At 44.0% G+C, this 24,141-nt stretch overlaps 1 protein-coding gene across 2 annotated transcripts in view; it reads left to right on the plus strand.

Moving 5' to 3' along the window:
• The first annotated feature begins 624 nt into the window (after positions 1-624).
• LOC101828187 (maestro heat-like repeat-containing protein family member 7) overlaps positions 625-24,141 on the plus strand; it is a 36,809-nt gene continuing 13,292 nt past the window's right edge. For both annotated transcript variants that reach the window (XM_040739085.1, XM_040739086.1), the window contains exons 1-11: positions 625-986; positions 3,704-3,768; positions 4,110-4,232; positions 4,345-4,424; positions 4,791-4,920; positions 5,591-5,677; positions 12,998-13,105; positions 13,613-13,748; positions 14,329-14,417; positions 15,685-15,834; positions 19,260-19,414. In XM_040739085.1, coding sequence (XP_040595019.1) covers positions 902-986; positions 3,704-3,768; positions 4,110-4,232; positions 4,345-4,424; positions 4,791-4,920; positions 5,591-5,677; positions 12,998-13,105; positions 13,613-13,748; positions 14,329-14,417; positions 15,685-15,834; positions 19,260-19,414 — 1,208 coding nt within the window. In that variant the 5' untranslated portion in view covers positions 625-901. The remainder of the gene's footprint in view (positions 987-3,703; positions 3,769-4,109; positions 4,233-4,344; positions 4,425-4,790; positions 4,921-5,590; positions 5,678-12,997; positions 13,106-13,612; positions 13,749-14,328; positions 14,418-15,684; positions 15,835-19,259; positions 19,415-24,141) is intronic.

Below are 24,141 nucleotides of genomic sequence, written 5' to 3' on the forward strand. Positions count from 1 at the left end.
AGTTACTGTGAGCTACCATGAGGGAGTTGGTAATAGAACCTAGGTTTTCCAGACGAGCAGCCAACACTCTTAACTGTTGAGCCATATCTCCAGCCCCCACGCCCAACACCAGGAAAAACCTGACCCAATATCAGGTTTTAATAATCTGTGATAATCTATCTGGGAGACAAGACGGGTTGAAGGGGGAGGGGCAAAAAAAAACAAGCAAATAGGGAATATTGAAGTTCTTCTATGCAGCTAGCCATGGAGTGTGCCAGTGTGAGGACCTGGTTGGGCAGCAACCTTCCAGTCCACAGGCTGGCTTTGCTGGGCCATGTTTGGGAGGGGCGCTGAACTCCCCTACCAGAGGGCAGAAATGGGATGGTGAATCCCAGGGAAGCAGAATGAAGCCTCTCTGCTCAGAGCAGCTTCAGGGTTTGACCTGAGGATGCCCAGAACCATAGATGGAAACTTCCTGGGAGCCAGCTTGATTCTGAGATTTCCCCAGGGGAGATCCTTGGATGAACGATGCCTACACAGGCCGTAAAGAATCAGGGTCCTTGGGGGAGGGGGGTCGGTCAGTGCACCTTCCCCTGAGGGAGCAGATAAAGTAGGAAGGTTACAAAGGGAGCCCAGCATGGGCAGCACTGTTGGGTCAATTCCTTTCCTGTAGTTGCTCTGTTGTTTTCTGCACTCTGCTCCAGGACTGTGGGTAAATTTAGAGCCTCGGTACAAGCAAAGGCTAACAGCAGTGCTCTGCTATTGGACCACACCTCCAACCCCATCCTTTTCTTGTAAATGGTCAGGCTGTCTCCTGCAGCCTCCCCCTATACTAACTCTGAATCCCTAGGAAGACCCATCTCTTACCAAGCCTGGCTGCTGGTCTCATCACAAGTTGTTGGGTCCTATACTGGTTGTGCAGATGAATCCACACCTCGACAGAAGCCAGAGCAGAACAACATCTCTTCGGTCAGCTTATGATTTCTTCTTGAAGCCAAGCTTGTCAGGTAAGCAGTTTTCCCCAGGCAGGGGTATCTCTCATCTCACTGTTGCTTGGAAGTGAGGACGAGCATGATTGCCTGGTCCTTGCTGGAGATGTCACTCAAAGGGCACGTGTCTGCTTACTTCTGGCTACCCCTTCCATAGCTCTAGTCTCTACAGGCCTGTCCCTCTTGCAAGCTTGCCTCCCTGAGAATCCTGAGCTCAGCTGGGCACTGACATTGTCTAAGATCTTGGCCATAGCTCACCTAGAGACAACTAGATGTTCAGGGGAAGCGGAGCAGGCCTTTCCTTGTCACCTCCAGGCCAGCAACCTCCTAACAGACACCTGCTTCAGACCAGTGGGGTTCAAATTCCAAGTTCTTACACCCCCAGTCTTTTTTTTAAATAAAATTTGGAGTTTAACTGAAAACACAACAGATACATTTAACAAAGAAATAAAACTCTTCTGATTATCAACTTGGAGATTCCAAGGATTCCCAAACATTGGAGACCTAGCTTATTCCTGAGGCAGCGAACGTCACAGAGGGTTGCAGTTCGAGCTATTCACATTGTGTAGCAGAAAAAAGAACCAAGTTCTGCAGATGTCCTTCCTTCCTTTTCCTAAAGTCTTCACAAAATAGGGTCTTTCCATGGTTCAAAGGAAAAACAGTTTTCTTTCCCAGTCAACGCACCCCCAGTCTTTTTCATTTTTGTTTTGATTTTGCTTTTGTTTTTCGAGACAGGGTTTCTCAGTAGCTATGGAACCTGTCCTGGAACTCGCTCTGTAGACCAGGCTGACTTTGAACTCACAGAGATCTGCCTGCCTCTGCCTCCTGAGTGCTGGGATTAAAGACGTGCGCCACCACTGCCCAATCAGTCTTTTTAAATTTAAGTGTCCTTTATTTTGTTAGTGTGTGTGTGCATGCATGTGTACAGTGTGCATGCTTGCTATGGCATATGTGTCGAGGTCAAAGGACAACTTACAGGGCCAGGTTTTCTCCACCATGTGGGTCGAGAAGATGGAATTCAGGCTGCCAGCCTTGGTGGCTAGCACCTTTACCTGCCGTTACTCTGTTGGCCTTTTCCTTTTTCCTTTCCCTCTTCCTCTTCTCCCTCCCCCTCCTCTTCCTCTTCCTCCTTTTCTTCTTCTAGACAGTCTTGCTACATTCCTCAAGCTTGTGATTGGCCTGCCTCAACCTCATGATTAGGAGTTCAGGGAAGTATCACCATGTCCTATCCACAAGTCTGTCTTGTGGACAGGGCACTTCGATGCCTGGTAGACATCTCAAAACCAGCATGCTCCACGCTCCAACTGAACCCTGACTTTGCTACCACTTTCAGATCTCCTCAGGTCAACAAACGGCCACCCAGTCCTTCTAGTTTCTCGGGGCCAAAAATGTAATCTGTTGTTTTTTTGTTTTGTTTGTTTGTTGCCTGTTTTCTCCAGGCAGAATCTTGCTGTGTGGTACCATGGCACTGGCTGGCTTGGAGTCCATTTTGTAGATGAAGCTGGCATCGCATTTGCCCTGGTTCTTTTGCCTCAGCCTCTTAAGTACTAGAGTCACAAGTGCGTGCTGCTACACCATCTGTTTTGGTTTTGTTTGCTTTTGTATCCATTTTTACTTTCTGAGACACAATTTTACTCTGAAGTCCAGGCAGGCTGGGAACTCAAACTTATATAGCCCAGCGTGCTCTCAAATCCAAGATCCTCCTACGTCTATCTCCCAAGTGCTTGGATTACAGGTGTGTAACGCTATGCCTAATTAATTTTTGTTTAATAGTTGTACCGGGGAATCAAACCCAGCAACTTCAGCATGTTGAGCTCTACCCCTGAGGCACACTCCTAACCCTAAACCACCTTGACTTCCTTTTAGCTCTCACACATCTTGTCCGTCATCTTTTTCAACTAATCATCAAAATAGATTGCAGGTCTGACAATTTAGTGCTCCCACCTCCCTCGCTGTATGCTTCCATTTGTCTCTCTGGGCTATTGTTTCAGACTCCCAACGGATCCCTCGGAAGGATTTTTTTTCCAGCCAGGTGGTAGTGGCCCACACCTTTAATACCAGCACTTAGGAGGAAAATGCACCCTGCACACTGTCATAGCCTTCATTCTTTTTTTTTTAAAGATTTATTTATTTATTTATTATACATACAGTGTTCTGCCAGAAGAGGGCACCAGATTGAATTGTAGATGGTTGTGAGCCACCATGTGGTTGCTGGGAATTGAACTCAGGACCTCTGGAAGAGCGGTCAATGCTCTCAACCTCTGAGCCATCTCTCCAGCCCCACCTTCATTCTTTTGCCTTAGCCCTTCTGGACTCTTTTTTCCTAGCCTCCCTCCTAAACTCTGTCTTCACTTCTCATTGGAGCAAGCCCTTAAGTCTATGCTCATCCCCCCCCCAGCTGACAAGACAGACTCCCAAGGCTGACTTGAATCAGGAATTTCAAAGGCAGTGTGGGACAGTCCTAGATATCTGTGGGATGCTGAGAGTGGCTTAAAGCCTTCTCCCTTCCCAACCATTCTTGAATCAGTGGCCACACCTGATGCAGAAGGTCTTAAGTCCACACTTGAATGCTTTCCGTGCTGACTCCTGAAGTCCCTGTGACGGGCGCTGTGCACACCCATGCTGCACCTCGGTGGTTTTCTAGTCTCCTCAATGGACGGGAGGGGAGGAGTGGCTGTCCCTTCCTTTCCCGCCTGATAAAATCAGCTAATCTCCTTCAATGACACCCTCTTCAGGATTGTGCCAATCAGAAAAGGAAGCCTACAAGCTGGTTCTGGACTTCATGGAACCAGGCGAGATGGTAAGGAGATTCTCTGAGAGCTGAAGAGCAAGGTGGGGAATCTAAGGTCCATCTTTTTCTAGCCCTAGCCTGAAGCCACCCAAATGTCAGCTCATTCGTGGCTCTTGATCTGGGGAAATTTGGAGCCCAGGCCACTAGGCAGGGTAACAGTACCCCTCTTCTCTAAAGGACATTCCTTTAGACTCTGCCCTACTGTCCCCAGAAGCCTACAAAGGCTGGAAATATCAGTGATGTCTAGCACTGAGACATAATCTATACTTTGGTCCGGTTGAGACTGGGCATAGTGTGTATAGTACAGGTCTCAGGTTCTGCCCTGAGACTGGTTTTGTCTTCTGCCTTAGTCCCTGACAGACAAGCTGAATTTCCTGCATGCCGTGTCAATTTTGAGCGGTGTTGTGCGTGACCAGGCAAATGGCAACATGAATAACTACTATCCTAAAACCCTTCTAGCCAGGAAAATTGAGGTGAGAAATAACATAACTCTTAGTTGGTTGCTCCGGGTTGAAGGTGACAGCCCTAAAATTGAGGGCTGGTAACCTCTTTGAGGTAAATTCTCACTTTTTCTGATCCTTCTAGACATTAATCGTGGAAGAACCCATGGATATCTTGGACAGTAGTGTGCGCCAGCAAGCTATGCTCTGCATTGTGGCTCTGAGGTTCTTTCCCCATGGACCCTCTCCCTGCCCCCAGGAATTCTGGTCCTAAGAACAGTTGGGTTGGGAAGACAGGCAAGGTTTGGGAACTTGACTGGAGGCTAGAAATGGCAAGGCCTATGGTTGCCACTTCATCTGCCTGCATCCTGGGACCAGGGGCACCTTTTGGAAATCTATTAAGACATCTAGTATAGGAAGCCTCCTTACTCGATGTTCTCCTGTCCTGACAAGGAATCACTGTAAAGTGGTCCACAGTTTTCTGTAGCTCAGGGAGTAGCAGAGCAGTTTTCCCTAGAGGGTTCTGAAAATATACCTCAGTCTCACACAGGACCCCCTAAGTCCCTTGTTTTTCATCGATTCTCCTCCAAGCCAGGTGAAGCCGCCTTTCCACTTATGCCAGAAGCTGGACCTGGTTAATGTTAGCATCACCAGCATATTTGCCCTGCCCCTCATCCAGCCCAGTCTAGACCGAAAGGAGAGTGCTAGTCTCTACCTCCAGGTAACCACTGTTGTTGTCTCTTGCTGAAGATCTCCATGGGGATGACTTTGTTTTGAGGACCACCTCCTGGGTGGGACTGATCAAGACCCCCTGAATGTGGGTGTCAGTGAGGAGGTCTAGGTAATCTATTGAGCCTTGGGTAGTAGGTCAGTATTTATCCCGGGTATACAAATGGACTTTGGGCTCCCATCCAACAATGAGAGATGCACTCTCACCCTGAACTCTTGGGGGAGGGTCTAGGCCTTGCCCTGGATGAAATGACAGACTATGGATACCCCCATGGAGGGCCTCACCCTCCCTGGGGAAATGAGGGGATATTGGGGGAGTTGGTGGGAGAGCTCTGGAGGAGGGGAGGGAAAGGGAGAAGGACCTGGAATTGACATGTGAAGCAACCTTGTTTCTAATTTAAATTTAAAAATAAAAAAGAAAATATATAAAAAAAAAGAAAAAAGAGAGAGGAGCCTGAACCCACCTTTAGTAAGGCTGAGCAAGTTCAACACTAAGGAAAACTATAATGTAGCTGATATGTGAGCAGATGCAAGGACAACAGGACCACACTGGCTCCCTGCTCCTTTATCCTATAGAGGAGATGGCGGGAGTGTTCCCAGGAAGCTAAGCAAGCCACGTGACAGTCATCCTATCGCACACCCCATGTCTCCTTGATTCTCAGACAAACCAGGCCTTGGATGAAATGCTACAAGCTCTTGTGATGGAAGATAGGAGCCCCAACATGCTTATTCTGCAAAACTTCGTGGAGGTAGGTGGCTGTAGTACCAGAACCCCATACTACTCTTGTATTGTATGCTGGCTAAGGCAAGAAAGGAGTATGACAACAGTCAGGTGCTCCTCTAGTTCCAGGATTCTCAAGCTTCATTAGAGGATGCAGTCCTGTGTCTCCCCCAAGATACTCTGAGGGTGACATTTGGGGACCACAGTCGTCAGGCTGAGAAGCCTTTTCCATCTAGAACTTGGGCATGCTGGGGCATTAGCAGTGATCATATTTATGTCCTTTAAGTTTGGGCTAGATTTGAATCATCTGAGTGTGTTTTCCCTTGCTGTCACTGCTCTGTGACAGAGATCAGTGTTCACCCTTAGGCTAACTTGAAAGCATTATCAAGTGCTTTTGTTTTTCTTTAGTTGACTTAAGATATTCTTAGTTTTGGCAAATTTTCACTACCTGAGAATGAGTTTGAATTAGGGAAATAGCCAAGAGTCCATTGAAAATAACGCTCACGAGCAAAATGGCTATTGACTGGACTAAGACATTTTGCCTAAAATAGTGTATGATTACAAATAGAGATAAGACTGTCTGGTTATCTCATAAGATGGTCTTGATGAGGGCTGCATCCAGATGAGGCACTTGTTTGTATTTGGGAGAGTGACATAGTGCTCTGGAATGTACTGCTGCTGGTGTGCTTGCTGAGAGGCGTTTCTGTGCTTTATAGACACCTCATTGTGGGTGCAATAACAAACCCCTGTTATTCTTGGAGTTCATGGGGGGGGAAGGGAGGCACTGAGCTCTAGTCCTCAGCGTTCATTACAAGGCTCCTTGTTCTCCAAAGGAAAATGGTGCCAAGCATAGTGTATATGTCTATAAATATAGCACTAAAATGCAGAAGCAGGAGGATTGCAATGAGTTTGAGGCCAACCTGGGCTATATAGTGTGACTTTGTCTTAACTACATAAAACAGCACCATGCAAAAGTTTCAACCTTTCATAAAAATGGATTATTTTGTTCTATTTTTATTTTTTATTATTTTTTCAAAGTAACTGTCTGCAATTTTCTCTTTCTCTTAAGGAAAATAGATTTTTTTCTCATACAATATATCCTGATTATTGTTTTCACTACTTTAATTTCCTCCCCACACCCCCTCCCCTCCAGATCCATTTCCTTTCTGTCTCTCATTAGAAAAAAAAGGCCTTCTAAGAGATAACAATGAAGCATAACGAAAATATAATATGTTAAGGTGAAGTAAAAACTTTTATATCAGGCTGGGTGGTGGTGTTGCATGCCTTTAATACAGCACTCAGGAGGCAGAGGCAGGTGGATCTCTGTGAGATCGAGGCCAGCCTGGTTTACAAAGTGAGTTCTAGGACAGCCAGGCTTGTTACACAGAGAATTCCTGACTGGAAAACCAACCACCCAACCACCAACCAAGCAAAAAACCTTTCATATCAAAGTTAGCAACCCAACAGGAGAAAAAGAGTCAGAGATCCACTTTCTTATAGTCAGGAGTCCCATAATAACACTATTAGCTATAATAATAATAACACTATTAGCTATAATACATACACAGAGGACCTGGTGAGACCTGTGTAGGTCCTGCGCTTGCTGCTTCAGTCTCTGTGAGCTCTTTTGCACCTTGCTCAGTTGACTCAAAGGATCTTGTTCTCCTGGTGTCCTCCATCCCCTCTTAGAAGTTTTCTTCCTCCTCTTCCTTGGGATTCCCTGAGCTCTGAGGGAGGAGTTTGATGGAGGTCTCCAATTTAGACTCTCTCTGTATAATGTCTGGTTATGGGTCTCTGCATCTGTTCCTATCTGCTGCCTGGGGAAGCCTCTCTGATGATGATTGTATAAGTCACTGATTTATGAGTGTAGCAGAATATCATTAGGAGCTATTTTATTAATACTTTTTTTGACCAGTAGTGTTTAGTCTTACTAGGTCTCTGGGATGTCTAGTTTCTGGTTCTTGTTTACGCTAGCAGTGTTGGTGGGTTCCTCTTCGGGGAGTTGGCCTTAGGTAAAATCAGACATAGGTTGGCTGCTCCCACAAGTTCTGTGCCACCAATGCCCTAGCATATTTTGTAGGAAGATCAGGTTGTAAATCAAAGGTTTTGTGGCTGGGTTGGTGTCCATATTTCTCTTTCAGTAGCCTTCAGAGTACTTTCTGCACCAAAGACACTAGATTATAGGGGTAAAGGCTCCAAGTAGGTGTCAGCTCAGCTTCTCTATGTTCAGTGAGTTGTGTAGATGTTATCCTTAGCAAAGGGGCCCCACCATCAGTTTGTGGGGAGCAACATTTTGTCTTAGCATCAGCCTGGGTTGTTTCGAGGATTTCCACGGGACTCCCTTGGGCAACAACTCAATTGAATGCAACCCACTGGTCATTTGAGACTATATATCCTGCATTACTAGGAGTCCTCATAGGGATCACTGTCTTAGTTAGGGTTTCTATTGCTGTGAAAAGTCAGCAAGACCATGGTAAGTCTTAAAAGGAAAACATTTAATTGGTACTAGCTTACAATTTCATTGGTTTAGTCCATAACTGCCATGGTGGGAAGCATGGCAGCATGCAGGCAGACATAGTTCTGGAGAAGGAGCTGAGAGTTCTACATCTCCATCTACAGGCAGTAGAAGGAGACTGTGAGCCACTAGGTAGGCTTGAGCTTCTGAGACCTCAAAGCTTGCCCCCACTTCCTCCAACAAAACAACATAGTGCCTCTCCCTATGGACTAAGCATTCAAATACACGAGTCTATGGCAGCCATTACTATTCAAACTACCACTTTCCACTCCCTGGCCCCCATAGGCTTATAGCCATAATATAAAACAAAATTCATTTAGTTCAACTTCAAAAGTCCCCATGGTCTATAACAGTCTCAAACTTGTTTAAAAGTACAAAGTCTCTTCTGAGACTCATGAATTCTCTTAATTGTAACTCCTGTCAAATCAAAATGAAAAAGCAGATCACATACTTCCCACATATAATGGCAAAGGACTTAAATTACAATTCCAAAAGGGAGCATAGTGAGGAAATCCTGTCCTAAACAAAGACCGAAAACCAGCTGGGCAAACTCCAGGCTGTTTGTCTCCATGTCTGATGATAAATGCTCTACAGATTTCCAACTCTTTTCCGTATTGTTGACTGCAACACACTTCTCTCTCTTGGGCTGACCCACTCCCTGTTAGCAGCTTCCTCGGCAGGTATCCCGTGGCTTTGGCATCTTCAGCATTTTGGGTTCTCTAAGGCAATCCAGGTTTCACCTTCACAGCTTTACACATTGGCCTCTCTAGGCCTTCACTCAGAGACATCCCTGATCTATGCCTGGACTCAACAGCTTTCCTTAGTCTCAGAGGGAGATTCTATAACCCCTTCCTGCTATCCTTGACTCTACAGCCAGAACCTCCTGGCCTAAGCAGTCAAGTTCTGCTGCGTTCTGGGGCTGGAACCTGCCCCCCTCATTCAATTACATCTTCACCAACTCTCTGTTTTTGATGGTCTCCTTCATTTCCTGTACTTTGCTGTCCTGAACTTGCTTTGTGGACCAAGATGGACTTGAACTCTGAAGCCTTCTCGGCTCAGTCACCTGAGTGCTGGGATTAAAGGGATGTACCATCATATCTGAACCTAATCTCGTCTTTAATTCCTTTTCACAAGTGGAAAGCTTAGCTGGGTGAGGGCTTCCCCTGAAGTCACCACTCCCTTTATGCTACTTAATATCTGGCTTTTATTTATTCCATGTGTCTCCATTCCACTCCCTGGTGGCCCCCTTTTCCTCAAATTGTACATTTTGTAACTTTCCTTATTCAGCATGCTCTTTTTCACTATAGATCTGCGTAAGTGTGGTCACTAATAACCATACAACACAATCCACACTAGGTTGTTTTGAAATCTCTTCTGCAAATCCAAAACTCTTAAACTTAGCCTCAGGCAAATATTTGGACAAGGGCAGAAAGCAGCCTCACTCTTCACCAAAGTATCACATGAATAGTCTCTAGGCCACATACTAACCTTCTTCTTCTCTGGAACCTATTGAACCAGGCCCTCACAGTTCAAATCGCCCTCAGCACCACTGTCTTCTGTGCTTATACTGGTATGGCCCTTTAAGCCCCACTTAAAGTTGTCAACTGCTTTTCTAATCCAAAGTTCCAAAGTCCACATTCCTCCAAATAAAATCATGGCCAGGCCTATCGCAGCACTACCTCACTTCCTGGTACCAACTTCTGTCTTGGTCAGGATTTTATTGCTTCATAGATTCCAGTAAGTTTCCACTGTACTAGGTTTCCACACCTAGCTTATCATTTATTTTATAGCTAATAGGCACTTATATGTGAATACATACCATTTTGTCTTTCTGGGTCTGTGTTAACTCACTCAGGATGATTCTTCTTTTCTAGTTCCATCCATTTGCCTGCCAATTTCAGGATATCATTTTATTTTAACAGCTGAGTAATATTCTATTGAGTGAATGCACTACATTATGTTTATCCTTCTGTTGAGGGACACTTAGGTTGTTTCCAAGTTCTGACTATTATAGAGTTGTAATGAACATGGCTGAACAAGTGTCCTTGTGGTAGGATAGAGTATCCTTTGGGTATATGCACAAGAGTGGTATAGCTGGATCTTGGGGTAGATTGATTCCCAATTTTCTGAGGAACTGTCATGTTGATTTCCATAGGGACTGTACTAGTCTCCATCAATGGAGAGTGCTCCACTTGCTCCACATCCTCATCAGCATGAGCTGTAACTTGTGTTATTGATCTTAGCCATTCTGACAGGGGAAAGATGGAATCTCAAAGTAGTTTTGACTTGTATTTCCCTGATGGCTAAGGATGTTGAACATTTCTTTTAATGTTTCTCAGTCACTTGAAATTCCTCTACTAAGAGTTCTTTTAGATCCATACCCCCATTTTAATTGGATTATTTAGTTTTTTGATACCTAGTTTCTTGAGTTCTTTACATATTTTGGATATTAGTCCTCTGTTAGACGTGCAGTTGGTAAAAATCTCCTCCCATTTTGTATGCTGCTATTTTGTCCTATTGATGGCGTCCTTTGCCTTACAGAAGCTTCTCAGTTTCATGAGGTCCCATTTATTAATTGTTGGTCTTAGTGTCTGTGCTACTGCTGTTCTATTCAGGAAGCAGTCTCCCTGCCAATGCATTCAAGGTTAATCCCTCCTTTCTCTTCTATCAGGTTCAGTGTATCTGGTTTTATGGTGACGTCTTTGAGCCACTTGGACATCAGTTTTGTGCAGGATGACAAATATGGGTCTATTTGAATTTTTCTACATGCAGACATCAAGTTTGACTGGTGACATTTCTTGAAGATGCTTTCTTTTTTCCAGTGTGTATTTCTGGGTTCTTTATCAAAAAATAGGTGTCCATAGGTATAGGATTTATATCTGGGTCTTCAATTTGATTCCATTGATCAACATGTCTATTTTTATGTCAGCACCATGCAGTTTTTATTACTATAACTCTATAGTATAACTTGAATTTAGGATGAATACCTCCAGCAGTTTCTTTATTGTTAGGATTGTTTTAGCTTGGATATTTGTTTTTCTATAAGAAGGGGAGAATTGACTTTTCAAAGTCTGTAAGAATTCTGTTGGAATTTTGATAAGAATTGCATTGAGTTTGTAGGTTGCTTTTGTTAGGATGGCCAGAAAATGAGTTATTTTATATGAGACAAAATTTGTATTATATTTACCACCTCATTTAGAAAAAATTTGTATAAAATAATTGTAACATAATGTGTCATAATTTGTTTTAATTTAACTTTGAATAGTAGGCTGTAACCAAAGATGCTTGGGGGAAAGCTACATAAAAACGATATGTAAAGAGTTTAAATGGGAGGCTAGAGAGATGGCTCAGAGGTTAAGAACAGTGGCTATTTTTCCAGTGGTCCTGAGTTCAATTCCCAGCAACAACATGGTGGCTCACAAGCACCTATAATGAAATCTGGTGTCCTCTTCTGGCCTGCAAGCAGAACACTGTATACATAATAAATAGGTCTACAAAAAAAAGTTTAAATGGAGTTCCTCTATATAGAGGGATAATGCCTTTACCAGACACCATAGACTGTCAAACAAAAAACCTAACACTAGTATGAATTACCTTCCTTTAAGATGTTGGCCAATGTTATTTCCATAGCCCCTCAAACAATACTTTTGTTGCCCATGGTTACTCAGCAGGACTTGATGGTAAGACACTGTTGTTAAAAAAGCACCTCATACTGGAGTCACTGGATGTGAAGAAATAAAGCTGGCACTGATCTGAGAGCTTCCTTCCTATTGGCTAGATTTCATAGCTCAGGCTTGCCTTACACTCACAGCAGACTTCCTGCCTCTGTCTCCTGAATGCTAGGGTTACAGATGTGAGCTACCGACTCCAGCTTAATTGTAGATTTTCAGTATACATCTATGAAAAGTCTGAGTTTGTATTGGATGCCATGTATGGGTCGTTTTCTCTCTCTGTCTCTGTCTCTGTCTCTCTCTCTCTGTCTCTCTCTCTCTCCCTCTCTCTCTCTCTCTCCTCCCATTCTCCCTAATGCAATGGATTGAACCCAGCTCCTCAGGCAAACATTGTATCACTGAGCCACAAATCCAGTTCATTTCTTACACCCCTTCTTTTTCCCCTTTAATTTATTTTTATTTTTAATTTATTTAATTAACTTATTTATTTACTTATTTATTTTTTGAGACGAGGTTTCTCTGTGTAGTCTTGGCTACCCTAAACACACTCTGTAGACCAGGCTGGCCTTCAACTCAGAGATCCACCTGCTCCTGTCTCCCAATTACACACAGAAAATGTGTGGTTGGATTAAAGGTGTGCACCACCAAAGCATGAATGTCCATGATAAGGAGAAAGATTCCTATTCCTCAACTCTGACCCCAGACCCACTTTCCAAAAGTGAGCACCAAACAGGTCCCCACAGGTGGGACCTCAACCTAAACAGCAATAAAAATACTGCCCCGCAAGACTGCAGAAGGATGACAAGAGTCCTTGTCCACAGAACCCTTACTGGAAGCACATTATCACCAAGCCCTAGCAACCACTGGCTCTGAATTTACCCTTCAGAGACACTTCACTCCCGAGCCTGGCCTAGCAGGTGGGGGTGATGTGTCTTTCATTTCCCCCTTGTCCTTGAAGGTCTGCCTTGCTCTCCCTGTACCATCTCTCATGTGAAGGGACACAGATGGAACCTATGGAGTGAATGATAACTTAGCTCCTCTAGTGACCACTCTAGCTTCCTTCTGTTGGTCTTTTTTGGCTGTCAGCTGTAGACACAGGACAAGCCAAGAAGAGAGCGCTGCTCCACGGCCCTGTTGATGAGTCCCTCTGTCCTGTCTGCAGATCATCTTGCCTTGGTTAATGCTGTCTGACAAAGTGCACCAACAGACCCGAGCCTTGGGCACTATTTCCCGATTGCTGAGGTTTGTTTGCAATTTCTCGGAACTGTTGGTGAGTATTTGTGGTGAACTGTTGGTGAGTATTTGTGGTTGCTGCAAGGCAGACCCAGCAGGCTTTGCTTCTCTATGGAGGAGGGATGCTGGTTGAGCCTGGGTTCTGCAGGGGCAACTGGAGGGCAGGTAGTCAGAGTACATGCACCCCACTTTTCTGCATCAGTGTTTATTTCTGTCCCTGAGGCTCAAGAGGCTTGATATGTTCTTTTGTCTGTTCTGGACCTAATAAGCTCCAAGGAGCCTGGTTGAAGTCCTTGGCCTGGACAGCTGATGGAGACCCAGTGCCCACTGGGTAATGAATGTGTTTCAGGGCTTTAGCTGTTCCTTTCCTTGCCGTTAGCTGGCGTTGCTTTCCTTGGCCAGGACAGTGTGGGGTAGGAAGGGATGGGACTCATCGAGGCAATGGTAAAGCAATATAGAAGGAGGATAAATATGGGGTGGGGGATCTTAGCGGGGAGAAGCTCCCTCGGGATGAGGGGAGGTAACCATGTCTGCTTCCTGTCAGCACATAGTATCGTTCTCCATAATGGGGAGGCTGATTGGAACCTTCAGCGTCTTCTGCCTGAATCCCAGCCAGGAGGTCAGTTCGGGAGCACTGGAGGCACTGTATTACGTGTTCACCGTCCTTGTGCTGCAGAGAAGTAAGTGGGACGAACCCTGACTACCTGCCCTCCAGTTGCCCCATCTCCGATAGTATGTCCTTTTCAATGATGTTCTTGCGAGGGGGCATCTAAGCTTGTAGCCACTTACAGGGGTCCACTTGGATCTTCAACATTTCCTAGATGTCCCACAACACTAGGGAAGTAAGCATATTTTTCTTGGGGAACAAATGTGGGGATTTTTGACCAAGCCCTTCTGTTTCAAACAATCATGGTCACAGAGACACCAAAGGCATTTGGAAACTCCCTCCCCACCCCACCCAAGGCAGTTTCAGAGACCTTGGCTTCTTGTGGTTCAGTGTGGGTACAATCTGCTAAGCACACAGGGATGGCTCAAGTCCACATTTTGTCATGGTACAGGAACAGGGGCCAGCCTGAGTCCCAGTCCATACCCTTCCTTCACCTTTCATTTGAACGCTAGGGAATTCCCTCTATACTTTGGGGCTAGTGCTGTTTAATCTGTTCGTCTCTATTGCTCTCAGAGGCCTGGAGAAGAGGTGGGAGCGTGGGTTCCTTTCCTCTAATAAGGCCTAGCCCTTTACTTGCTGTTTTTGGATCGGAGGTATCAGACCGAAGACAGAGGCCATCCTGAAGGACTTGCAGAAGCATTTCCGTGGAAACTGGATGGCCAACATGCAGAATCTCACACTGGTAACCCAGATGCCCACTGTGCATGGGATGCCCAGAGCGGTTGGGTTAGCGGGGGAGACAGGAGGCTAGGCAGTAGATTGTAGGAGTAATAATCCCACAGACAGGAGTGTTTACAAAGTTCAAGTTCTCAGGACAGGTGGATAATTCTCCTAGTGGCACTTGAGCTGTGTGAAGTGAGAGGTCACCAAGGCCATTTTAGAAAGAAGTGCTGATGTCTCCAAGCTCAGTCAACCCAGATCACCTCAGCTAAACATCCAGGATTTGTCCTATGCTCCTTCCCCTCTCTCTCTCCCCATATCCAAAGCCATACCACACTTAACTGCTCTGCCTCCCGAGTCCCCCATCACCTCTCGCCTGGTCAATACAGCAGCCTCTTCCTAAATACTCCGTTTCAGCCATCTTTCTGCTCTACCTTTTCCACGTGCAGCCAGAAAAACATTTCTAAAATACAAACCTCATAACATTTCCTTCAGACTCCATGCAAACTCTCTGTCGTCTTCCTCTACGGTCTGAGCCTCCTCAGTTGGTCTACCAGGACCTTAAGGGTCTGGTTCTTGCCCTTGCCTGCCCCTGCCTTGTCCTTACTCAGTCTCCTCTTCCTGCTGGCCCCCCACCCCCATCGTCCATGCAGGATACTGGAGTCACACTAGGGGCCTTCCCATTCCCCACCTTCACAATTCTACCTCATTGATGGAACTTTGACCCCATTTTCCTCAGGACTGGACCCCAGGGAGACTTTTTCGTTTTCCCAGCTAGTTTCAGCACCCTGCCACAGACACTCTTAGCATTTTCGCCCACACTATCTTCGCTGCTTCCCAAGCCAGGTACCAAAGGGCAAAGGTACCAAGAGTTGTCTTATTCACAGTCCTCCCTAGATCCCAGCAATAGAGCCACATACAGAGCTGGTACCAATGCTGCTTGACCTCACTGAGCTTCACATTTGCACACTCCCATGTGGGGCATGTCACATTTTCTACTTGCTTTGGAATGCTGTAAAGCCACTAGGCATAGAATATGTTTCCAATGGGCTCACCTAATTGCATTTCAAGTTTAGAAATGAAAAGGCCAATGTGATACATTGTCTGGACTGTTGCTCCTTCTTGGGGACATCAGAGTTGGTAGCACTTTGGAGTTGACCTCAAATCACAGATGTTTCCCAGGCTGCCTCCTAATTGAACCCCGTCTGATGGGTCTCTGTGGGTGCCTGATGCTCTGGGGGCTGTCTTCAAGTGGGATGCTGGGATGGAGAGCTTCACTCTTCTTTCAGTTCTTCAGGAAGTACCTGACCCCTGTAGAGAGAGCCGATGTGATCATGGTGGCCATGGATGCCATGACCAGTGGCAGCACAAATAATATCTTGGCAGCCACCAAGATGTTAAAGGTGATTCTGAAGTGCCCTCTTACGGAAGTCGCCAAGGTAGGCGTTGGAGGGCACATGGCTTTAAAATCTCTCTGTTCTGTTTGGGGATCTTGTTCTATTTCCTATCAACTTGAGCTTAAGGAATCCCAAGTCCCTTAACTCTGGGGAGAAAAAACCTATATGGAGAGTTCTTTTAACAAAAGTGCAGAAGGTACTTTTGTGGGAAAGAATGAAGTAGTGATGACCAGGCTCCCATCTGTATTAGGAAGGCAAGAATTGTGTCAAAGATGGAGTGGGAGGGTACCATGGGTTCCCAGGACCTTGGTCATCTCTCCCATTTCCAGAAATTGTGTATATATTATGTTGTAGCTGCTCCTTCAAGTAGGTGGGAGAATGCATGGTCAAGAACAATGGTAGGCAGAGGTATAGATATTAGTGACCAACCAAATGCCTGACAGAAACAGCTTTAGGAAGGGAAGGTTTCTCCTGGTTCACAGCTTCGGAGGGTTTCAGTCTACCATGACAAGAATGACATGGCAGAGAATCTCTGTACATGGCAGCAGGAGTGTGTGCAGGAGCCTGTCCCCATGGCAGTAGACTAGGAAGCAGGGCCGGGTACTGGAGCCAGGGGCCAGGCTGTTGCCTTCAGAGGCTTACCTCTAGCAACGGGATTTTCACTAGCTAGGTCCCCCTAATCCACAGCCTCCCAAAATAGTGCTGCCCACGGAGAAACAATTGTTCAAAGCGTGAAGCTGTGGAGGCATTTCCGACTCATACATTAACAACAAAGATATACTCGAGTATGTCTTGACTGAATGTGAGGTATACTAATAAACTGAAATGGTTGAAAGCTGAGAACACACCTCACTCACCAAACAGCCTGCCTTAACAGCACACTGTAGTGCCGGCCGTCTCTCCTCTTGTCATCTGGTTACTAACAAAGTTGCAGCTCACGGCCACCACCCAACTAGGAATATCGTCCCACATATCACTCTCCCCAGAGAGGATGGAACTTCAAAGTATTGTTTTTAAGGAATATGTGTTGTACCACCCTTTTTCTTTTGGGCCACCAACCAGCTCCCAAATCATGACATGGAGACTTCTTATTAGTTATGAATGCTCGGCCTTATCTTATGCTTGTCCACTAGCTCTTATAACTTTACCTGTTTCTCTTCATCTACTGTTTACCACAGGTCTCTTTTACCTTTCTTTCCACATGTCCTACTCTGTGCCTGCTGGTTGGCAGCTACCTGACTGGTCCTGGGCATCTACCTCTCTTTCTTCCTAGTCTCTCTCTCATTCTCTCTCTCTCTCTCTCTCTCTCTCTCTCTCTCTCTCTCTCTCTCTCTCTCTCTCTCTCTCTCTCTCTCTCTCTTCTTCTTCTTCTTCTTCTTCTTCTTCTTCTTCTTCTTCTTCTTCTTCTTCTTCTTCTTCTTCTTCCTCATGCTTAGAATTCTCCTCCTACTTATTCTCTCTGCCTGCCAGCTCACTAATTCCTCTCGTGCCAGCCATTGGCCATTCAGCTTTTTATTAAACCAATCAGGTGCTTTAGGCAGGCAAGGTGAAACAGCAACACATTTTTTTAAAATAAGCGAATGCAACAAAAACAAATGTAACACATATTTACATTGTTAACAAAGGCAGCATAAACAAATACAACACATCTTTGTTAACAAAGGCAGCATAAGCAAATATATCACATCTTTGCCTAGCTAAAATAATATTCCACAACAATGTATCGCTTTAAAGCCATTGTAAAGTTGGAAAATCACAACAGCAGGAGCTATGTTAGTGTGGGATAAACACTTAGGAGATGTGGGCACTAAATTGAAATGGGTCGTGCAGACTCCTTCATCAGAAGGAGAACCAGTCTCAGTATAATTAAGATGGGACAGTCTGGCTTTAGCTGTTCTGGTTATTAAATCATTTTAAAAGACCCATTCTATCTGCCCTCTCTCTTGCTCACCACATCTTCTGTCAGCTTTCCTGGATTCAGCCCTTTGTGGTTCTTGCCTGCAGAGCCATCTGGTCATGTGCCTCAAAGCAGACCACTGATGGGCCTTTAGAGATGAAGGGGCCTCTGGAGCCAGCTACTCAGCCCGGTGTTCAGATTGTATGCTAGTGAACCTGGTGATAGACTCCGCTGTAAGCAGCATGTTCATTGCATAGTCAAATGTGAACAATGTGCCTTAGAGCTATGCGGGGAGAGAGGGTAAAGACACTTGTCACCCTATCTTAATAACAATCCTAAAAATGTAATTCCATATTTGCCCCTGGCTTGTGTTCAATTCTTGGCATCCTGCAAAGAAGCAGCTCTCCATCTTTTGTTATTTTTCTCCCATTAAACCCAGTCATCGTTTCCTTGGTTCATGGCGTAAACCAGTGATGAGAATATACCATGTTATACCCAAACTTCAACCTAGACAGTTTTTTTTCCTTTAAACATATCTTTTTATTTGCAAACTGCTTACTTAAAAAGAATTAAGATCAGACCGGACATACGGTTCAGTGGGTTAAGAGCATGTATTGCTCTTCCAAAGGACCCAAGTTAAGTTCCCAGCACTTGTATTGGACAGATCTTACCTGTAATTCCAGCTTCAGGGTATCCTCTGTTTTTAGCCTCCATTGTCACTGCACACATGCATGTACATGCCCAAACATGTGTGTGCACACACACACATACAGTTAATAATAAAATAATGAGGAAAAGCTCAAAGAGGCCAAAAGTCGTGGAGATTGGTAGCGTTCTAACCCAGTGGTTCTCAACCTTCCTAATGCTGTAATGCTGTGACCCTTTAATACACGCTGCTCATGTTGTGTAGACCCCCAGCTATAACATTATTTTCATTGCTACTTCATAACTGTGATTTTGCTACTGTCACAAATAGTAATGTAAATATCCTGTTACGCAAGATATTGCATATGTGACCCTTGTGAAAGGGTCATTCAACCACCAAAGGGGTCACACCCCACAGGCTGAGAAGCGCTGTTGTAGCCAATGCAGATGTGCTAACTCAGATGCTAAGGAGGATGAAATTATTTCTCTTGTTTTCTAAGTGAGGACACAATATACAGGGAAGATGAAAATTATCCTCTAAGTCTCAAAGGTAACTTTGGAAGTAGTTTCTCTGCTTCATATACCAGTAATCAGAACTAGCCATTTCCTCTGTCCACAGTGCCCTTCTGATGCAACAATCATATACCTATTTCCCAAGTCATTCTTCATGCCATGTGTTCCAGACATGGTGTGGCCCTCCATGGCTGCCTTCTCTCTGCCCCTCTGAAGGCCTGAAGGTTATAGTCTCACAGTCCTCTGGGAGCGACTGGCCAGGGCAGAGTACAGCAGGACAGAGCTGTGCTCGGTCCTGAAGCTGTATTGTTTGCAGCCCACACTTTAAGTGGTGACTTCCACTCAGCTAGTGTTGCTGTCCAAACAAAGCAAAGCAAAACAAACAAGCAACTCTCCCTCCTTGTTCTTTTAGGTGCCAGAAATCATCCAGTTAATTTACTACCACATAGACAGAGTCACCGACACAACTGTTCAAAGTACCATAAAGAAGACCTTCCAATTGCTGGTCCAGTATCATACGGATGAAGTTATCCTGACACTGTTCAAGATACAGGACCAGTCACAAAGGTTACCGTCCCATCAGCTACAAATCTGCAGGCCACTAGTCGTCCTTTTAATAGCATATCTGCGTGCGTGTGTACATGTTCAAGAGTGTCTGCATGTGCGTGCATATTTGTACACATGTGTGGAGACTGAGAGGATGTCAGGCATCTCCCTTAGCCACATTTCACCTTTCTGTGGCAAGGTTTCTCACTGAGCTTGGAGCTCACCAGTTCAGCCTGGGACCCGACTCTCCACCTCCCCAGTGTTGCTGCACGCCCCTCTATGTGGCTGTTGGGGCTCTGCATGCATCTCCCCACTCCCTAGCTTATTCTTAAAATGTATTCAATAGTGGATACTTTATTTGTTTGGAGCAGAGTGATTCTTTCTGCCTTACTGCAGGAAATCTTGGAAGCATGTAAAATACAGAAAAGACAAAGTAAAAAAATGTGTTAAATTTCAGCCACTAGCTGAATGATAACCTTCAGTTACCATTTGAGTATAATTCATCTTCTGAAAGCAGTTTTTAGAAAACATTATAGCCCGGTGTTAGTGGCGCATGCCTTTAATCCCAGAGGCAGAGGCACTCTGTGAGTTCAAGGCCAGCCTGGTCTACAGAGTGAGTTCTAGAACAGGCAGGGCTGTTACACAGAGAAACTCTGTCTCAAAAAAAAAAAAAATCAAAAACAAACAAACAAAATATCAAAACAAACCCAAAGCCATATATAATGTATGTATGCTATATGCTATATATGTTATATTGTATATAATATATGTATTTATCATTTGGGTATAATTTATGTTTTGTCTACTTTCTGAAAGCAGTGTTTTTAAAAACATTATATAATATACATATGCTATATGTTGTATATCATGTGTTATATTGTATATAATATGTTGCATATATGTATTCATTATATATGATATATGTATGGTTAAACCCATACTATATGTACAAATCCATGTGTTTTTTCGTTACAGAATTTCCTAAGTTATTACCCTCTAATAAGTAAAAATTTCATGGCTTCTTTATCTTACATTGTAAGGCTATACTATATTATAATTTTTTTAAATAAAAAGTTAAAGTTGGTGGCACAAGTTTTTTTTTTTGCTTTTTGTTTGTTTGGTTTTTTTTTTTTTTTTGGTTTTTATGAGACAGGATTTCTCTGTATTGTTTTTGAGGCTGTCGGTCAGCCTCGAACTCACAGAGATCCGCCTGCCTCTGCCTCCCGAGTGCTGGGATTAAAGGCGTGCGCCACCACTGCCCGGCGGTGGCACAAATTTTTAATCCCAGCAGAGGCAGGCAGATCTCTGTGAGTTCGAGGCCAGCCTGGTCTACAGAGGGAGTTCCAGGGCAGCCAGGTCTACACAAAGAAACCCTGTTTCGAAGACTAACAAACAAAAAGTTAATATATGTGTAGCAAATTCACCTTTTCAACATATAGTTATATGAATTCTCTGAAAATATGGTCACAGTAACCATCACTACAACCACGATGGCATGACCATGACCACCCCTCCCCAATTCCCCACACTATCTTTCTAGGGCCTGTCCCTTCCTATACCCTCCGTTGCCGGCAGCCATGTTGTCTTTTTTTGGGGGGGGGCGTTTCGAGACAGGGTTTCTCTGTGGCTTTGGAGGCTGTCCTGGAACTCACTCTGTAGACCAGGCTGGCCTGGAACTCACAGAGATCCGCCTGCCTCTACCTCCCGAGTGCTGGGATTAAAGGCATGTGCCACCAACGCCCGGCTCCATGTTGTCTTTTTTTTTTTATTTAACTTTTTGTGTATGGTGTTTGTGACTACATGCATGTCTAGGCACCATATGCATGCCTGGTACCAGCAAAGTTCCGAAGAAGCTGTTGAATTCCCTGGAAATGGAGTTCAGATGGTTTGTGAGCTGCCATGTGGGTGCTGGGGATGGAACCCAGATATTCTGGAAGAGCAACCAATGCTTTTAACTGCTGAGTCCCCTCTGGAGCACAGCAAATTGTCTTTTAACCCCCCCATTTTATTTTCAAGTTTTAGTTATATGTACATGTCTGTATGTGAGTCTGTGTACATGACTATAATGACCACAGGAGCCAGAAGGGCATCAGATCCCTGAAAGTGGATTGTAGGCGGTTGTGAAGCTGTCTTATGTGAGGGAACTGAGCTTGGGTCCTCTTCTAGAGGACCTATCTCTACAACCCCCAACAAAATAAAAAAAATTAAATATTTTAAAAGTAAAAAAGAAAGTTTTATTATATTTGTAGTTTGTTGAGAGTGTTTATCACAAATGGAAATTAAATTTAGTTAAAATTTTAATTGCATCTATTGAAGTGATATTGTGATTTTCTTTTTCATGCTGTTAATATAGTGAATTATACCTTTCAGACTAAAGCCCATTAGTTCTTCTGTTCTTTTATTGTAACTAATATATCTAGAATAAGTTTTTTATATAGAATATAGCTATATCTTTGGGTTATTTGGCTGTTGTTGCTTGTATTGGTTTTTGTTTTGCTTTGTGGTAGTGGGGATTGACCTGAGATCCTCATGTGTGTTAGGCAAACATTTAACCACAAAACTAGACTATGCATTTTTATCCAATCTGAAAATCCATGCCTTTTAATTTGCATGTTTAGATCATTTACAATTAATGTAATTAAAGGTTTGTTTAGATTTATGCATCATTTTATGCATTTTTTCTGTCTGTCTCTCTGTTGTATATATTAGTCTTCTTTTCTGCATCTTTTTAAATTATTTGAATTTTTTCATGTCTTCCAATTTTCTTTACCCATACAACCATTTTTTCACCTATACATGTCTTCCATTTTTCTTTACCTACATTAGATTAGATCTTAGTTTAACTTATTAGGCAATTAAGGATTTATATGGCTACACCACGGTCTACTAATAACTAGTATCTATAACTTATTAGGCAATTAAGTATTTATATGGCTACACCACAGTCTACTGATAACTAACATCTATAACTATGGCTACACCACAGTCTACTGATAACTAACATCTATAACTATGGCTACACCACAGTCTACTGGTAACTAACATCTATAACTATGGCTATGCCACAGTCTACTGATAACTAACATCTATAACTATGGCTACACCACAGTCTACTGGTAACTAACATCTATAACTATGGCTATGCCACAGTCTACTGATAACTAACATCTATAACTATGGCTACACCACAGTCTACTGGTAACTAACATCTATAACTATGGCTACGCCACAGTCTACTGATAACTAACATCTATAACTATGGCTACGCCACAGTCTACTGATAACTAACATCTATAATTTTAGGGTAAGGCTTCCTTTGCCTTCCTTGCTTCACATGATAGCTGCCGTTCACCTTACATTCACATACACTGAAAAACTTGCCAAAAGTTATTGTTTTACTCTCCAACAGGCATGTATATATTTAAACTAAGTGGAGAAAATGACCCATTACAGTTACTCATGTATTTGCTGTTTCTGTTGCTTTTTATTATTGACGTTTCTACCTCCCTGTAGCAAAATTTCTCCTCAGCTAAGAACTTTTTATTCAAATTCACTGAGAGCTTATCTTTTGGTAACTTCCCTTAACTTTCTTTCATATGAGGCTGATTAATACTTTGCCTTCTTCTTGAAAGATTGTTTCCACTGAATAGAGAATTCTGGGCTGGCAGGTCTGTCCCTCCCCACACAGATGCCTTTGTCTCAGGGTTCTTTGAGCCCGTTCTCTCTACCTGAGCACTTGAGGGCAACTGTGGTGTTTGTGCCGGCTTGAAAACAGAACTGGGGGAATCCTTCGCTTGCTGCTTCCGAAGGATCCCTTCCCTGATCCTGTAAGCTGTCTCTGTTGATGCATAGCATAGTTATCGGGGGATAAAGTGAAAAACGTGGGTCAGAGAACAACAAGAGGAAAAACAGGGAGGCACCAGGCTGTGGTCCAGAGCTGGAGACTTACAGGGTTTGTACAAGGCCCTGGCAGCTGATCGCGAGCACCACAGACACAAGTTAAGACAATAAAACAAGCCCTCAACAACAGAAGACATGCCTCCCTTCCCCTACCCACCACATCACATCTTTCCAGCCAGACAGCTTCCGCTCTGCAGCTCTGCCGGAGTCACCCAGACAGGGTTTGGAAAGAACAAAGGGACAAAGACCTACTCACACTGTCTGACTCACAGGGCTCCGTTTTCCCACCGCTCCAGGGAGACAGAATTTCACCCAGAGGTTCTGGTGCCTGTGTCTGGTGCACAGTTTTGCTCTGGGGTCATGTGCAAGTCAAAGTTGGGAGATAAAGGAGGAAAAAAACAAAATCTGGAATGCTCACTCAATAGATTAGTTTTCTGCATTTTGGCTTCTGTCTCCAAACTGACTGTTTTTATTAGTCTTTCGGGATCTAATCCAATTCAAGTTTTGTAAATTAGATTAAGATAGTTGATAGTATTATTCAAGGCTTCTGTGTCTTCATTGATCTCTGTGTGTCTGCCAATCACTGACAAAGCCTTTTGTGTTTTCAAGTGTTTGAAGTTCTAATCAGTGGGAGAGGTGGGCTAGGGTGGGCTTGCTCATTCTTGGACAACAGAAACTAAAATTGCTTATTATTAATTTCTAGTAAATGTTCTTATCATGATAAGGAAGCTTCTATTTTAGACTGCAAATTACAACAAGCAAAAACCAAAATCAACCTTTAAATTTCACAAAATATCTAATGACATACCAGTACAGATCTTCAACAATTTAGTGTCCAAGTGTTAGAT

This window comes from Mesocricetus auratus, unplaced genomic scaffold (assembly GCF_017639785.1).
Source record: "Mesocricetus auratus isolate SY011 unplaced genomic scaffold, BCM_Maur_2.0 Super-Scaffold_100676, whole genome shotgun sequence".
Classification (NCBI taxonomy): domain Eukaryota; kingdom Metazoa; phylum Chordata; class Mammalia; order Rodentia; family Cricetidae; genus Mesocricetus; species Mesocricetus auratus.